The 17749-nt window shown below is 45.1% G+C and overlaps 1 protein-coding gene across 2 annotated transcripts in view; it reads left to right on the top strand.

The window, feature by feature from the left end:
• Positions 1 to 17749, top strand: part of RABGAP1 (RAB GTPase activating protein 1) — an 855191-nt gene that overhangs the window by 598781 nt on the left and 238661 nt on the right. For both annotated transcript variants that reach the window (XM_078641966.1, XM_078641967.1), the window contains one exon: positions 5773 to 5814. In XM_078641966.1, the coding sequence (XP_078498092.1) occupies positions 5773 to 5814 (42 nt within the window). The remainder of the gene's footprint in view (positions 1 to 5772; positions 5815 to 17749) is intronic.

Here is a 17749-nt window from a genome sequence, read left to right as displayed (position 1 = left end):
ATGACGATATCGGGGGTGATTATGACCTACACTTACCACATAAATACACATACTGATGATGACACCACAGTATGCACCTAGGACCCTTGGGACAATTATAATGTCCCAGATGTACCAGAGCCAGATTCATATCCCCCCAGACGATAGTATAGAGTTTGCGCAACTAATAAATAGAGCTGCACAATACCATGGGGTCCAATTACATTCAGACCCTCTAGAGGAGGACTTTTTACTAGAGGCATTCCATTCGCTCAGCCTCAAAAGACAACAAACACTCTCCCTATGCTCAAAGGGATGATTAAAGATGCCCCTGCGGTTTTAAAGACCCTGTTAAGGCTAGGGTTCTTAATCCTAGAATTGAGAAAAAATACAAGCCAGCTGCAAGCGATCCAGTTTATATTAAAGGTCAACTCCCTCTGGATTCATTGGTTGTAGCAAATGTCCGCAAAAGGGCAAATTCACAAACCACAGGTGACGCCCCTCCTCCAGACAAAGAATCTAAGTTACTGGACGCATCAGGGAAAAGAGTTGCGTCTCAGGCAGCACATTTTTGGCGTATTGCAATTCAAAAGCCTTACTAGTAAGGTACAACCGGGCTCACTATGATGAGCTTGATAAGCTCATTCAACACCTTCCAGACGAACATAAGGCCAAAGCAAATGATCTTATACAAGAGGGAAAGTTAATTGAAAATACCTCAATAAAATGTGCCCTTGATGCAGCAGATACAGCATCCTGCATAATAAATACTAGTGTGTTATTACGTAGACATGCATGGCTGCGCATATCTGGGTTTAAACAAGAGGTGCAGTCTACCATCCTCAATCAACCCTTAGATCAAGAACACTTGTTTTGACCCACTGTAGACACATCTTTAGAGACCGCCAAATCCATGGGGGCTCTACAAGCAACAACTGGTAGAGGTTCCTTTCGTCGGTCCTTTTATAGTGGCGCCACCAAAAACATTGGCACAGACCCCATCTCTTCCACTTATAAAAGCCCCACCCAGTCCTCCCCTAGCAGGTTACTTATAGGGGGAATTACAGAGGCTATAACAGAGGGAGAGGGCGTAGTTCTGATACCGGCAACTCCCCCACCACAAAACAGTAACTTCCTTCCACTTCCCCCCCGACTATTCCACTCCAGTCAGGGAGACTATCACAGTTTCTACCTGTGTGGATTTCCATCACCAAGACAGGTGGGTAAGACAAATTCTCCAGTATGGTTACTGCCTGGAACTTATTTCTACTCCCCACAACATACCGCCAAGACAGCGTCCCATGTCCATAAAATATCTAACGCTTCTCAAACAGGAGGTTGTCTCTACTCAATAGAACCAGTTCCCCTAGAGCATCAGTGAACAGAGGTGTACTCACTATTCTTTCTAATCCCCAAAAAGGTCGGTACTCTCAGACCAATACCGGACCTCAGACCCCTCAATATCTACATTCAGTCAGATCACTTTCACATGATCACTCTTCAGCAAAGTCCTTCCACTGCTTCTACAAGGTGACTTCCTTGCCACATTGGATCTCTAGGACCCCTACTTCCATATTCCCATACACCCTGCTCACAGGAAATATCTAAGGTTCACAGTGGACGGCCAACACTATCAATTTCAAGGTCCTTCAATTTGGAGTAACAACAGCACCCAGGGTCTTCACACAGTGTCTGGCGGTAGTAGCCGCGCACTTACGAAGATAACGCAATCACGTGTTTCCGTACTTTGACGACTGGCTGATAAAAGCCAAGTCACACAGTCCGTGTGTACAGCTCACCTACCAAACAATTCATCTGCTACACAGTTTGGGGTTCACAGTAAACCACACCAAGTCCCATCTACAGCCCTCCTATCTGCATCAGTATCTAGGGGACACAATAAACACTTCCAAAGCTCTGGTATACCCCAATCCAACCAGGATGGCCAGTATACAAACCCTCATCACAAGGTTTCAACCCAAACACTCCCTTCCAGCTCGAGTGTTTATGCAGCTAATAGGGATGATGGCCTCTTGCATTTTCATTGTCCCTCATGCAAGGCTTCAGATGCTCCCTTTACAAGAATGCTTAGCACGTCAGTGGAACCAGGCTCAAGGTCAACTTACAGATCTGGTGTTGGTGGACAGCTGCACTCATCCTAGAGCCAGTAGGACATATAGTGCTAACATTGGACGCATCCCTCACCGGCTGGGGAGCCCATCTCCTAAACCATACAGTCCAGGGCAGGTGGACCACTCAACAAAAAGTGCTCCACATCAATCATCTAGAATTACTAGCAATATATCTAGCGCTAAAATCATTCCAACCTCAACAAGACTGTCCTAGTCCGGACGGACAACATGACCGCAATGTATACATACAGAAACAAGGAGGAACACACTCTTTGCAGCTTTCTCAACTAGCGCAAAACATATGGAGATGGGCCATTCCGCAAAATATATTGCAGAACATCTTCCAGGAGTACACAATCAGATTGCGGATCTGCTCAGTCGTCAGACACAGCAGATTCACGAATGGGAACTTCATCCACAGGTTCCTCAACCATTTTTCCAAATATGGGCCCACCCAGACATAGATCTGTTCGCCACACAGGAAAACGCAAAATGCCCAACTTTTGCTGCCATGTTTCCACACCCGTCGTCCAAGGGCAACGCGATATGTATGAACTGATCAGGCAGATTTGCGTACGCTTTTTCGCCACTCCCACTCATTCCGCTAGTATTACGCAAGCTCAGGAAACAGTCTCTCAAGATGATCCCCCTGCGCCTTAGGACCCTCATGGGTGAGTAGTGCGCTTTACCAACCAGTGATTGATTGATTCATTCATCCTAGTTGCTCCCACATGGGCAAGGCAACCATGGTTCACCACACTTCTCGAACTCTCGGTGGTTCCACACCAAAAAACTGCGTCTCTCCCCGAAGCTACTAACACAGAACCATGGAGAGATGACGCACCCCGGTCCAGGTCAGCTGAATCTGATAATCTGGATCCTGCAGTCCTAGAGTTCGGTTACCTTAACCTTTCCCCACACTGTATGAACATCATCAAAGAAGCCAGACGCCCTACTACTAGAGCCTGTTGTGCAGCAAAATGGAAAAGATTTGTCATTTACTGCAATAATAATAAAACATATCCACTGGATGCTTCAAGCCAGAACATCATTTGCTGTTTGCTGCATTTACAAAGATGTAATCTGGCATATTCATCTATAAGGTTACATCTAGCTGCTCTTGCGGCCTACTTACAAAACAGACAACACGCGTCGCTGTTTATAGTACCTGCAATCAAAGCCTTTATGGAAGGCCTTAAAAGAATAATTCCTCCCAGACTGCCACCCTCTCCGGTGTGGAATCTAAACATTGTCGTTAACAGGCTCATGGGTCCCCCATTTGAACTTCTACACAAATGTGAACTGCAGTTCCTTACATGGAAAGTAGCTTTCCTAGTTGCAAACACCTCTCTCAGGAGAGCAAGTGAGATCCAGGCTTTAATCATACAAGATCCATTCTTACAAATACATCGTAACAAGGTGATTCTTTGAACAAATCCAAAATTCCTTCCCAAAGTAATCTCTGCTATTCATTTGAACCAATCCATAAAGTTACCAGTGTTTTTACAAAACCTGGACTCTGTAGCAGAGAGAGCTCTTCACACACTTGACGTCAAAAGAGCTCTACTTTATTATCTTCAAGGACTAGAAAGACAAAACAATTATTTGTAGCTTTCTCACCACCTCATAAAGGACACCCCATCTCCAAAGCTAGCTGGGATTGCTAGGTGGATAGACAAAGGCATTCAGATATGCTACCAAAAGCCTAAACGCCAAATAACAATTCCCCCTAGAGCGCACTCAACACGCAAACTAGGGGCTTCCATGGCATTCTTAGGGAACATTCCCTTAGATGACATCTGTAAGGCAGCAACATGGTCTACAACACACACTTTCACCAAACACTATTGTGTTGACGTGCAGGCAAAGCAACAGGCATCTGTAGACCAAGCTGTTCTTAAGACACTTTTTCAATCCACTGCAACGGATACAGGTGGCCACCGCTAGGGGAGACACTGCTGTACAGTCTATGCAGTAGTATGAATTCTGCAGCTCATATGCCTCGAAAGGAAAATGCTACTTACCTGTATGCACCAGTTCTTGGCATGTAGAGCTGCAGAGATTAATACACCCACCTACCTCCCTGGAACCTGTATCCGTTCCAGTATTATCTTAATTAGATATATTCCTATGGACATCTCTTCTGTCTCTTACTAACTCATCATTTCCCTTCATGGTAAAAAAAAAATCTGAGGATGGAGTTGATGCCCATGCGCACTATCACCCAAGGGAGGAGTCACCTATCTCGTGACTACAAATGACTTTTTCCAAGACAACAACAAGGTGCAAGCATCCGAGCCCAACACCAGATGGCGATTTATGCAGTAGTATGAATCTCTGCAGCTCTACATGCCAAGAACAGATGCATACTGGTAAGTAGCATTTTCCTTTTTTCAAATGTTGATACCGCAGTGGTGTCTGGTCCATATCCGCCTCTTACTTTTATTTTACATTCACAAACCGCCTTCCATTTGTGAATGTGTTAACACCTCCTTTAAGGTGTCAGTAAGAAATCAATGTTTAGCGACCATATTTCAATTGCGAAGCATTGAGAAATTAGATACTGATTTGTTATTTTGAAGGGGCACCTACAACACACCCTTTCCAGATACCAAATCTGTATAAATTCAGAAGTCTATACTAGAAGTCAAAAACTAGGCAAACTTAGACTAGTAAGTCAAAAGCATTTTATCAGTCACAAACACTGAATTCCACCATTTGCGAGCATTACAACGCTTAGTATATCTACCCTTAGTACCTCTGAGGACAAACAAATAGTTACTTTTTTTACATTTTTGTTATCAAACCCACTTCTCTCTCCCAAATTGTTTATTTGGTTTTCATTGACCACGAAGTTCTTGTGTATTATTTTATGGGATCTTTGTACATTTCTGCTTGAGGAAGCTGTCATATAAATAGAAAGTTTAGTACAGAGATGTACAGATCTATTAACTGATGCTTATATCAAATATGGATGAATGTTTTTCTGTGAATGGACTCTTGCCATGTTTTTAGCCGAAAGGTGCTGCAGATGTAGGAGTATGAAAAGTTATTTACGACGTCTCTTGTACACTTAGTGTCTACGTGACCTACGAATCTTCCCTATTTTCAATTTTAATGAGTAAGAGAAAATCGATTCCAAGTAGGTGCATTAGTGGGTATCTGGTCAAAGATGGGCAACCATGTCCACTGTACTCTCGTTATGCTTTTGTCTACTCCTGTGCAAGATATTACAGGTTGCTTCTGGTTCAGAACATCCCATGCATGGAGATGGAAGGTGGAGCTACAGGTTTAGCACCATGGGGTCACTAAAACTGCAACTTGTGTGCTTTACCTCAATGTAATACAATGCGATGTGACAAGTGGAGGTGGTACAGCTAAGTTTATGACAATGTTTTCATTTCACTTTTCAACTTTAAAAAATGTGCTCTGACCTACGGTGTTTGAAATGGAATTTGTTTTTGGGACATGGAATGAGTGCCATGTATGCAGTATTTTTGTGGTGGTTTAGCTGTTTTTAAAATGCTTGGCATAATCAGACTCCACATAGATGCTGCTTTTCGATTGGAAAATGTTATAACTTTCTATTTATCACTCTGTTGATGAAGCTAGTGAAAAGAATTAATTTATGCATTGCTAATAGTTGGTTTTTTTTTTCTAGGGAATCAGTGTCATTTTCAATGTTGCCCTTGGATTATTAAAAGTAAGTGTCTCAAAAGGTGTTTCTTTAACCTGCATGTATTCAAATATTTATGTATTCTTATGTATATATTATTTGTATTGTCTCCGATGCTTTGCCTTTTGCCATCTGTTGTAAACAACAATGTGTTTGTCCTTCTTCAGCTTTTCAATTGCTTGTCTTTTTGTAGACTAATCTTTACTTCTGGGTGCTTTTATCTTTGGATGTTTATGAAACTGTGCTGTCATTGCTATCTTTCTATATTTCGATTCACACAGGTCTGTACAGTAAGATTAGCCTTTCTCCTCTGTTTCTTTAGTCTGTAAGGTGGATTGTACATTGGTGGGACCTTTTGGTCTGACATGCAACTTTAATTTTCTTTTTAATGAGAACTAGTACAACAAATGTGCGTTGAAGTGTATATTTGAAGGCATTGTCTTTCTTTCTACTCACTTGTTACAATGCCCTAAAGATGATGCTGTTCGCCTTGGTTATTGCTGCCTCCTGTTTATTAATCAACCTTCCTGTACATGTTTCCAGAACACCCCACCCCCTTTTTTCACCTTTTTAAGCTCCTTGACTCATTCCATCGTATTCTTTTCTCTTTGACATATTCTTTTCACTCACCCCACACACTCTTTTCACTCACCCCACACACCTTTCATTCTTGTTTGAAGTCCACTGTTTCCCAAACAATGACCAGACTTCTGCCACTAAAGGAGTAATTTTGCATTTCATTAGAACAATATATATTTTTTTAATTTCAAAGTATTTTATTGATTTTTATATACAAGACATTGGGATTTCTGTTATAGGGTTAGCCATCCGTAGTATGTATCAGTTTTTGCAGTCGCTTCAAAACATATGCTTGACTAAACCCTCCTGACGTGGCTTAGTGAGAGAAAGAAAGAAAGATAGTAAGAAAAAGAAGAAAAGGGCACAAGAGAGGCTATATATTTGAAAGACTTATAATCGCCTGATCAGGCCGCTATGTCACTGGCTTGCTTGTGGCGATATAGGCAGACAAGTCATACCAACCTATCCGTAGGGCCATAGTGATTGTGCTCAATACCATTCCTTCTACCGCACTTACCGGAGGTCAGGGGGTTTGTCGCTGGGCAGATTTGGTTTCACGGCAGGATTCATGGGGATTCGTAAAAGTCTAGGTATGTCTCTAGTGACTTCCACATCACCCTGGATGCTGGTCTCCAAGGTGAGTTCTGTAGTGCAATGTTGTCCGCACCTCTGAGGTGTGTAATCCAGTTGAACCAGCCTCTGTATGAAGTCTTACTTGTGTCTTTCCAGTTTGCTAGGACCACTTTCACTGCTACGGTCATCAGCAGGTCTAGTAGGTTCTTATTGTGCTCTGATCTTAGTTCTGCGGTCATAAATGCGGTGGCGAGGGAGGAGAACTCAGTTTTTAGTGTACAGCCCAGTACCTTATTTATAAAACCAAAGATTTTATCCCAGTATGTTTTGAGAGTTAGGCATTGGTAGATAAGATGAGCTAGGTCCCCTTTTTCCTTGCTACAGTTCCTGCATAGTGCATTATCCCTGAGACCTAGTGAGAATAAGCGTGCCGGGGTCCAGAAGGCTTTATGGAGTAACCAGAACTTTGTTTGAGAGAGTACCGGGGAGATTTTATTGCATGCGGTCGAGGTCCATAATGCTGCCAGTTCTTGTTCATTAAGTGTTATTGGTTTGCGTTTCCCAATAGTTAATTGTCTTATTGTTAAGTTTGGATGATTTTGGTTGTAGTAGTTTGTAGAGGTGTGAGACCTGGTGTCCTAGTCTATTTATGTTTGACCTGCACCGGATGATTGATGGCTGTGCGGGCTAAGGTTGATTTTGGACAGGGTAGTTTTTATTTTCAGAAAGTTGTAGAGTTCAAGGTCTGTTAGGTTGTGCCTTGTCTTTAGAGCAGCAAAAGTGATGGGATATACTCAGTCATCTAGTTGGTACGGGTGTTGGATGCCTTCCTCTATCCATGTGTCGAAGGCTAGGCATTTCCCCTTTTATTGGATCTTACTGTTGGCCCAGAGAGACACTTACTTAGATCCTCTGATACTGCTCTCCATTTTCTTATCTATCTTTAGTAAGGCAATTTTTATGTTTTTGAAGATGGATCTCGAGGTGTGAGTGTTTATTTGCTGTCCAATGGGTCTAGGTTGTTCATGATGGCCCTCTCTACTTGAAACCAAGCCAGCGTATATCCTTTTGGAGGTGATATCCATTACGATCCCTGCCTTGCCTGGAACGCAACTTGGAATAGTCTGAAGTCTGCTAGGCTAACTCCTCCTAGGTTTTTCTCTAATCTTAGGTTTTTTATACTTGTATGCGCTTTCTTACCTCGTCAAAGGAATTTGGAGATCAGGGTGTCTACCTTGCGGTGTAAGTCATCTGTGAGTAGGAGCATGCTGATCAGGTAATTAATCCTAGAGCTGATAATCATCTTGATTGTCTCAATTCACCCCCACCATGTTATAAATTTGGGGGACCAGGCCTCCAGGAGTTTCTTTATCTTTTCCAGCAATATATTCTCTTTGTGGCCTAGTGTGCTCAATAATTCACACCCAAAGTGTATACCTAGATATTTGATAAATCCTGTTTGCCAGACTAGACGTGATCACCCTAGGGTTTCCTTAGTGCAGTGGATGTTCAACGGCGTGCATTCTGATTTGTCCCTGTTGAGCTTGTAACCAGAGTGCCCAGAGTATTCTTCTATGGTGTCCATCAGGGCCTCTATTGAGTTTTTCGGTCGTTCCGCTACTATTAGTATATCATCCGTGTACACAGCAAGTTTTATTTCAACTTCATTAACATCCACCCCTTTTATTTTTCGTATTTAATTTGATATCCTGGATCAGTGGCTCCAGTGCCAATAGAAATAGTGAGGGGGGCAGTGGGCAGCCCTGTCTAGTGCCTCGATGTAGTATGAGTGGTTCAGAGAGTGACCCGTTAATTACAATACAGGCTTTTGGGTCCCCATACATGGCCATCACCATCCTTGTATACCCTTCCCCTAAGTTGAAAGCTTGCATGCAACCCTCCAGGAAAGACCAAGAGACTCTGTGAAAGGGCTTCTCGGCATCAAGGGTAATGGCTACTGCTGGCTCTGCTTTTGTGGCTGTGTGCTCCACTATGTGACATAGAAGTCTGGTATTGTCATTAGACATCCGCGTACATAGGAAACCCACCTGGGAGTTGCTTATCAGGTTGGGTAGGACTGGTTTGCTAAGATTTGTGAGTATATTTTACAGTCCACATTAATAAGGGATATGGGTCTGTAGTTTTTGGGTAACAGATGGTCTTTACCCTCTTTTGGGATGACTATTATGTTGGCCTCCGTCATGGATTAAGACGGTCCCTCTACCTGCATAATGGTTAAAGACCTGCTTCATGGTAGTTTTCAACTGCTAGAGTAAGGTTTTGTAAAATGTGGCTGTGTACCCATCCGGTCCTGGTGCTTTGTTATATTTCATAGACTTAACCGCCATTTCAATCTCAGCGACGCTAATTTCCTGACCTAGTCTCTGTGCGTCTTAACTGGTTATCTGTGGAAGACCGAGTCTATTGAGTTATTTAGTGCATTCCTTCAGATCAACAGTCTGGTCGTTTTTGTAGAGATCCTGATAGAACTCTTGAAATGTCTTGAGTATGTCTTTGTGTCTTGTGTGGGTTTTGTTGTTTGAATCTGTGATGGACGAGATGGTAAATTGATTGCGTTTGTGCTTTAGGTAAGAGGCGAGCATTTTCCCAGCTTTGTTTGCTTCGCATATTTTAAGGGCCTTGTATTTGTTAAACCACAGACCCGCCCTTTCACTCAGGATTTTGTTGTATTCATGCTTTTTTTTGGTTAGGTCTGCTAGAAGTTTGGTATCCTGAGTGGCTCTGGTGTGGGCCGTTTCCAGGCTCTTGATGTCTTGCTCGAGCTGTGTCAAGTGCAGGTTTGCGTTTTTGTTTATTTTGGATTTTATTTAAATTATTGTGCCTCTAATAGTAGCTTTCAGAGCATCCCATAGTGTGGTAGTGCTAGTCCCCGGTGTGTCATTGTGTCTGAGCTAGTCCGTTATGGCCTCCTCAATCTTTTCCTTGTTCGTGTGGACTATTAGGACGTCGCTGTTAAACTGCCACCTACGGGTACGGTTTGATTGTGACAGCCGCTCAGCGATAGGCTAATACATGAATGGTCTGAAACTAGACTAGGCGCTAGCTCAGAGTGTTCAGTTTGATGTGTGTGGGGGCCTGAGGTTAGTATGTAGTCTATCCTGCTGTATGAATTGTTTGGGTTGGAGTAGATTGTGTAGTCCCTCGTGTCTGAGTGTTGGCGGTGCCATGGGTCCTTAAGGTTGAATTTAGAGCACACGTTTTTTGAGTGTGATGTGTGCGTTTGTCAGCTGATATTGGCAGGCTGACTTCCTATAAATGATGTGGTCCAGTGGGCTATTAAAATCCCCCGCCATCACCATGATGTAGTTCTGGGGGAGGTTATCCAGTTTGTGTGATACCCCCTCCGAGAAGGAGGGGTCATCTGTGTTTGGGCTGTAGATGTTAGCTACGTGGAGCCGCTCCTCTCCCCTTCTCAGATTTGTGATCAACAGTCTACCCTCTTCATCGTGGCATTATGATTCTAGTGTTAGGTTGGATCTTTTAGATAGTAGTGTAATGACCCCCTCGCTTCTTCCTTTCGGCCGGTGAACTAGCCAACTGTGAGATCCATTTGCCTTTCAGAAGCTTGGCATCCTCCAGCCATAGTTTGGTCTCTTGTAAAAAGATTACATCTCCCTTAGTTTTCGCCAAGTAGTCTAGGATTTTCCTGCGTTATAGTATCTTCAGGTCAGAAGCCATGTTGAGAATATTATTGTGGGCCATTATCTATGGTAAAACATGACTGGTGGGACTACTCTAGGAACCCAATACTTGGATATATTGTCTCCGGGCCCTGAGTGGGCAGGTGGAATTTGCCTCCCACCCCTACCCACCCCGTGCTGTATAGTTAGCGGTTGTTTGTGAGATGCATGTGGCCTGGATTTCGGATTTGTGTGGATAGGTATATTGGGTCTCACAGGTACGTGGGTTATCGTTACTTGCCTGAACTCTTGTGTATATAGAAAACAGGTGAAAGTGAAAAGGATAGTAGAAAATAAAGAAAGCAAATAGCTGGGTGCCCCCCCTTCGCCCCTCCCCATCACAAAAAATCGTATGTTGGGCGTGCGATTGCAGGGTCGTCGTCTCCCGTCTTTCGAGGATTAAACCATTTGTGTTCCAAGTCTTTATGATCCCAAGAGATTCTAGTGTTAATTAGCAGCTTCTTGTAGTTCTAATTCAAATATTCTTTAATACTTGTGTTACGTCTATGTTTATGATTATGACCCCCTCCCTTATCGCCGCCCCTGCGACTATATAGGGTAAAGGATATGAAGACTGTCCCAGCCACAGTACCGGACAAAGGATTGTCTCTTTTGTAATGATCCGACCTCCAGAAGCTGCCTCCAGAAGCTGCCTGCTATCGGTGACGATTGATCTTGCTCTGTAGTTTGAGTTATTGTGTTCATTGCTTCTTGTGGGCATTGAGGTAGCTATGTTGAAGTAGTTAGTGCGGTAACTGATGAGGTAGATAGTGGTCGTTGAGGTACTTGTAGGCTGTAAAGTTCTTGAGTAGGTTTCTGCAGGTTCCTTTGGTCCCAAACTCCGGCGAGGCTCTCCTTTTACTGGACCCAGATTGTGCTGTTTCCGTTTCCTGGGCTGTCAGGCCATCTAAGTATTTGTCCAGCTCCTTACGATCGTCGAAAATGTGAGAGCATCCACGGTCGTTTATCCTGAATCTGGCGGGACTAACAAAGGAGAACTGTATGTTTTTCTTCCTCAACTTGTCTAGTTCGAACTGCAGATCAAATTTTAGATTTGTGAGTTTGGGGACCAGCTCCGGCACTCCAAGTATGCAGATCTTTCCCCGCCCGTTGCGGTCTTCCAGTTCCGCCGTTTGTTTCTGGAGTGTAGCTGTAATTTTTGTCAGGGTCCTCGGCTCCTTGTTTGAGTTTAGGCCTGCGTCTTTAATATCACTTATTCTTTGTTCAGCTGCAGCGAGTCTGTTGTTAACCGTGTGCATGTCAGCCCTGACCGCAGCTATCTCCAACTGTATTGCGTCTGTGGTCCGCTTCGTGGTTTTGGCCAAATCATGGACTTCTGCCAGTTTTTTTTAGTATCATTTCTAGGGTCCCATTAATGTCTGGTTTCTGCTTGATCGGTGAGTCTGATATTGCAGGTTCTGCTTTGTTCTTTTTCAGCTGCTGTTGGAGTCTTCATTCCCTCTCTGCCATGTTGTGGGTCTCCGGTGTACCTTGGTGATGCGAAATTACCCTCTCACTGTTCTGCTATGGGTTGTTTTAGTTGTGGCACGTGTTTCTCTGTTGGCCGCCTACTCGTCCTCCACCATGTGCCCCACTATGTTCTTAGCCTTCTGCTGAGTTTAGACCCGCTGGGAGCCCCCCTCTCTCGACATTCCTGTTTTGATGGTGCACATTACACTGTTTGTAGTCTCATTCTGTGGCGGGTACAGCCTTGACACCAAGCCTGGGATAGAACTGGTGCACTTGAGCTGTGCGTCTGGTGGCAGGACTTTGCAGGGGAAAAGGGGATCTAGCACTGATCCTGGTTTCCCCCCTCCTGCTTGTTGGATGATCTCCCAGTGCTCTGGCCGTTTTATATAGGCGACCCCTACTCCTCTCTTAGTAGCCCTCTAATCTCCGAGTGGGCGATGTGGGTGTTAGGTTGGCACTCTTGGGGAACCCGATTTACTGGAGCACTCCCAGTTCTCTGTGCTTGGTATCTGCAGAAGCACCTGGTTCTTTTTTATTTTTCCACCTTTGATCTCTAGGATGGACTCTCCCTTTTTTTTATCTGGAACAACTGTGATTTTTTTCTGTGAGCCTGTCTGTGGAACTATGATGTAAGTAATTGGATTAAACCCATTTAGTCAGTGGGACCTGGGTAAGTAATCGATATATGCATAAGGGTCCCAGACCGGACACAGAATTATTTATGAAGAATTGTTTACAATATTAAGTGATGTACAACTATCTTAAATTCTTTCCTGCACCCCCCTTTCCCTTCCCTATGTGGGCGTATTGAATTTTGTATATACAATTGCTTTGATACATATCTACCAATCATTGATTGTTAACGAGTGTGCAGTGAAAATAAAAACACTGTACATGTTCACATTTTGGATCAATTTTCTATTAATATTGTAAACAATTCTTCATAAATAATTCTGTGTCCGGTCTGGGACCCTTATGCATATGTCTGTGGAACTAGGCGGGCTCAGCCCACTTTACCTCCTTCGTCCTCCCTTGCTTGCCTCGGTGGTACGTTCGGGCGCCCTCTTACCGCAGCTCTGCTTGACCTCCCCTGAGGCTCGCACCCTGGTAGGCTCATCTATTACTCATGGTACTGATCCGGCGCTTCCATTCCGGGCACTGGTTTTCACAGCAGGCTGCTCGGATGGAAGCCGCTGGAGAGGGTAATGGCGCGTACTTAGTTTGAGATTTCTGTGACTTCCTGAAGCCCTGCCTGGCTGCTTCGTCTGCGGTCTGATACAGGAGAGGTAGAGGGAAGCCTCCCCAAGTCTGGTTTGGCATGTGGGCTGGCTGAAGCCTGGCATAGCGCCAAGACGCCCATGGGCATTCGCTGCGCTTTACAAATTGTAAAAATAAATAAATAAATAAATCCTTCAGGCACACGGCTGGATCATCGGTGCCAAGCAATACTTACCAGAGGAGACTGATGTGCTGAGGGGGCACCGAGAGCTGGATTTTGAAGCGCAGGGTGTGGCCCAGTCTTATGAGGATCCCGCTGTATACCGCTTGTCATCTACTTGTTGAGCTCTATGTGGAAAAAAGGCCATGACAGCTAATGGACAGTGTAGTACCATTTGGCCCATTGACAAGCATTTAGCGGGAGGGGCTTACCGAGATATGATAGACTAGGAACTAAATGCATGGACCCCGCATTTGCTTATAACTGTTGTGATCCTCTGTAACAACGCTGCCTGAGATGCGTGTGATATAGCATGCCTCTGGGGCTCCGGCCCCTTCCCTTTACTGCATCCTTAGATTTGTGGCCACAGCATAGGCAAAACAGATCCTAAACAGGCTAAATTAGTCTAAATAACAACCTCTCTGCAAAAGCCCATGCTGATGACACTACTTCTGTACATAATTGGTCCGAAGGTGACATGTCTAGATGAGACCATGATCCGGACTTACGTGAAAAACCAGTGGATGTGTGAACCAGTCAGTGAACAATTAAGAAGATTGACCGTCTTACAACACGCTTATATTACATGAAAGTCCGACTAGACAAGAATGGAGAAAGGCTGAACAAGACCTAACATATGTTCTCCAGTATTGAATCTTTCATAGATTCACGTGATTGAATCTTCCCCGTCTTCATGGTGGGAGTCCCACGGTCCTTAAATAAGCAGTATTCTTAGAACTACATTAGAAAGCATTGAGAAATATAGTATATTTGTAAACCATTACACATCATTAGAATAGACCAAAACGTCAACCGAACCAGACAAGCCTCAGACCCCTTCTCCCCTACAGAGCCACCATACAACGGATTTCTAACTGCACGTTGTGTGTGAAGGGAGTCTCCCTGAGCTCTGCTCAGTTCTTTCAGTTGGTTAACTTTCTACCTTGCTCTGTTCCACTCTGAAAACAATTCTACTGATTTTAGCATAACTTATCGTTTTATCTTCAACTTCACTAACTTTTCAAGATGTCAGAAGGATCTCAGAAGATACTTTATACCTTGCAGATCTTGTGGAAAGTTAAGGCCAGTCTCAGAAGATGCTCACAAAAACTGTCTTTATTGCTTATATCCCAAGTATACTGCCAGGGATTGTAAATATTGCAGAACCTTCTCTGCCAAGACTCTTAAGGACAGAGAGGCCAGATTATTATGGCTCCAAAAGAAGATGACCAGATCTGGATCTGATCACAAGGAAGGTCCTAGTTGCTCCACACCTGAGCGACAGCGTAAATATTAGAGCTCTACCACCTTAAAGGAGGCCTCAAAAAGATGAAGGCTGAGAAACCATCTATTTCTGAGAAGGCTGCCCATATACAGCTATCAAAAAGTTCTGCCCAGGAGAAGCCTTCCACTTCTTTTTCTGCATCTGTGCCTGTAACTCCTCAAAAGCAGACTTAGTCGACGAAAAAGGCTCCGTTGACGGACCAGTCATCGAGTACAACATTCAGATCACCACCAACAGTCATTTCTACTGCTGTGCCGTCAACGACCGCTCCGACGGCAGTGACAACTGGCTAATCGAAGAGAACAATGACGACGATCACCTCCGTGGACTATCATAACCGCATTGACTGCCCAATCTACAACTTTGGTGACTTCGTCTACGACCTCGTTGACCGTCACTCCTAAGACTTGTTCAAGTCTCCGATAAGGAATCCCGTTTCAATGACTGTCACCATAAAACTAGTTCCTTTGATGTTGACAAAGCACAAAAAAGACATTTGAATGCATGAAATTACCCAATAGTCTCCAGGTCTTGCATCTCTAAGAAAAGTATCATCTCTACCTCCATCTCAACTTTTGGATACAGAGGGTTCCGGAGACTAGAGCCTGTTTGGTCCAGCCTCCAGCCCGTCACAGTTTAAAGTAAAATGTCAGGACACAGATAATGTGGACAAGGATCCTATCCTGGATTCTTGGAATACATGGTAGGTGACTATTATTTCATGGCTCGTCATCAGCCGCAATGTTATTATTCTTTTCAGGGCCATTACCCATATGATACCTATGAGGAACAACAAGATAGAAGAGGCGATTCCATGTTAGTGTCAACTTCTCTAGTCACAGATCTCCGGCACCTCCAGTGCAGGAAGAAAGGCCAGCCCCTTGTAGTTTTACCATCAGGGAGGATTACATAGTAAGTGATCCCGATGATCAGCCAGAGGAAGAGGAGATCATTCAAGATCAAGGCAGGGTTGGTCAGGAATGGGTTATTTATATCGCTCCTTCACCGTCGCCCTCTCCATCAAGTTCTCTGGGGGATATCTGAGAATTGCGCATGTTATCTGATAGAGACTACTAGGCGCAGATTCCTTCACGTAGAATTATCCCCAGGCGAGAGTCTGGATCTGTAAACTTTTTGCCACAGCATCCCTGCGTGCCGGGGGCGAGCGACACTATGCGACTCAGCCCAGGCCTCGTCCGCGTACGTGATGTCGGCGAGGTCACATAACTCACCCCGGCGCGCCTACGTCAGTTTTGCAGCGTGAATCTTTCTGGATTCACTATGCTGTGCATTATTCCGCGGTCTAGTGGTTGGGTCCGGGATCGTGGTCTTTTCTTTCTTTCTTCTTTTTTTTTTTGTAGCCCAGGTGGGAGTCGACGTCCCACCTTTTGGTGTACTTCCTGTGACGTTGTCACGCTTCCTGCGGAAGCTCCCACCTATTGGCGCCATCTTCAGATTCTTTTTTCCGCCGTTGGGTCTGGATCGTCACCAAGAAGGGGAAAAAGTCGAAATTTTTCACAGAAAAGATTGGAGAAGATGCTCAGGAACAAGATCACCAAGCCGGGACGACGAAGAAGGAGGAGAACTTCGAGATCTTCCGCGTCCAACGGAGAATGCGCACACAAGGGGCCCCCTGAGCGCAGGAATGGACAAAACACCCTTTAAATTCTGCCGTAACTGCCACCACAAATACGCGCAGAAGGACCAGCATGCGGTCTGCAACCTCTGCTTACCGGTCGACCACGACAGCAAGGATTGCAACACCTGCTCCGCCTTCACCCCGAAGACACTCCGGGTTAGAGAGAGACAAAGGAGGGCCAACTACACCATGCAAGGCAAAGGCCAAGCTCCGTCGCTTCGGTACCTGGGCCTCTCCAGTGACGAAGAGGACAGCATAGCTGCGGGACCAGATGACTACACGGTCGTAGAGCACGATAAGGCATCTAAAGAGGTAGGAGAGACATCGACCCCTAAACCCCGACAGACTCTCGAAAGCCCAAGCAGGACTCTTGAAAAACAGAGTCTAAGTCCTCGAAGGGAGCACTGACGCCGAAAACCTCGACGGCCACAGCTGCATCCAAGGACAAACAGCCCAGCGGATCCTTCGAAAAGGACTCCCAGGCGGCAAAGACCGTCGAAAAGCCAAGGTCGTCAAAGCACGTCCCCGAAAAGGACCGCTCGACTTTGAAGGAGAAGGACCCGAAGGTCGCTTCGACGTCTACGACTGAGTCAGAGATCGGCCGAAACGCTTGACGCCGAGCATGCCGCCGAGATTGAGAGGAAAAAGAGAAGACTCGAGGCCGAAATGGAGAACATCCTGCAAAGGAAGAGCGAGTTCGACGAGAAAATGAAAAGGTTCACGATTCCGTCGAAGCCGCCGCCGACGACGATCGTCGAAATAGAAGAGGAAGAGGAGTTCGACGCCGAAGGGCCGCCGAAAACTCCCGAGCCCCTGGAACACCTAGAGGAAGAGGGCCTATACTATGAGGAAGAAGGTGACGATGACCAGCAAACGAGTTTCGGCTCGGCCTCCTCGATGGCACAGGACCTCAACTCCGAAAACCTGGAAGACCCCATGGAGACTCATCCTTCGAGGCCTTCGCCACCAGATAACATTGAGGCCTATAACATGGTCCTCAAAAACGAGGCAGCGGCTTATGGAGTCAAACTGGAGGTGGAAAAACCAAAGGCATGTTTCCTCTTGGAGACCCTGCTCCCCACTCAAACAAAGAGTCAGTTCCTCCCCATGCTTCAGAGTGTCATGGTCCAAGGGAGGGAGGCGTTCAAAGATCCAGCGACCTGCTGGTCTGTCACACCTAGGGGCCACCCGGTCATTCGCTACCTGGGCGACGTTCCACTCTGCAAGAGACTCTACTTTGGCTTACATCTGCTGTTCAAATCTCTGCGGCTACAGCT

Source organism: Lissotriton helveticus, chromosome 5_1, assembly GCF_964261635.1.
Source record: "Lissotriton helveticus chromosome 5_1, aLisHel1.1, whole genome shotgun sequence".
In the NCBI taxonomy this organism is placed as follows: Eukaryota; Metazoa; Chordata; class Amphibia; order Caudata; family Salamandridae; genus Lissotriton; species Lissotriton helveticus.
Note: the sequence above shows the minus strand (reverse complement) of the source record. Positions and strands in the feature narration are given on the sequence as shown.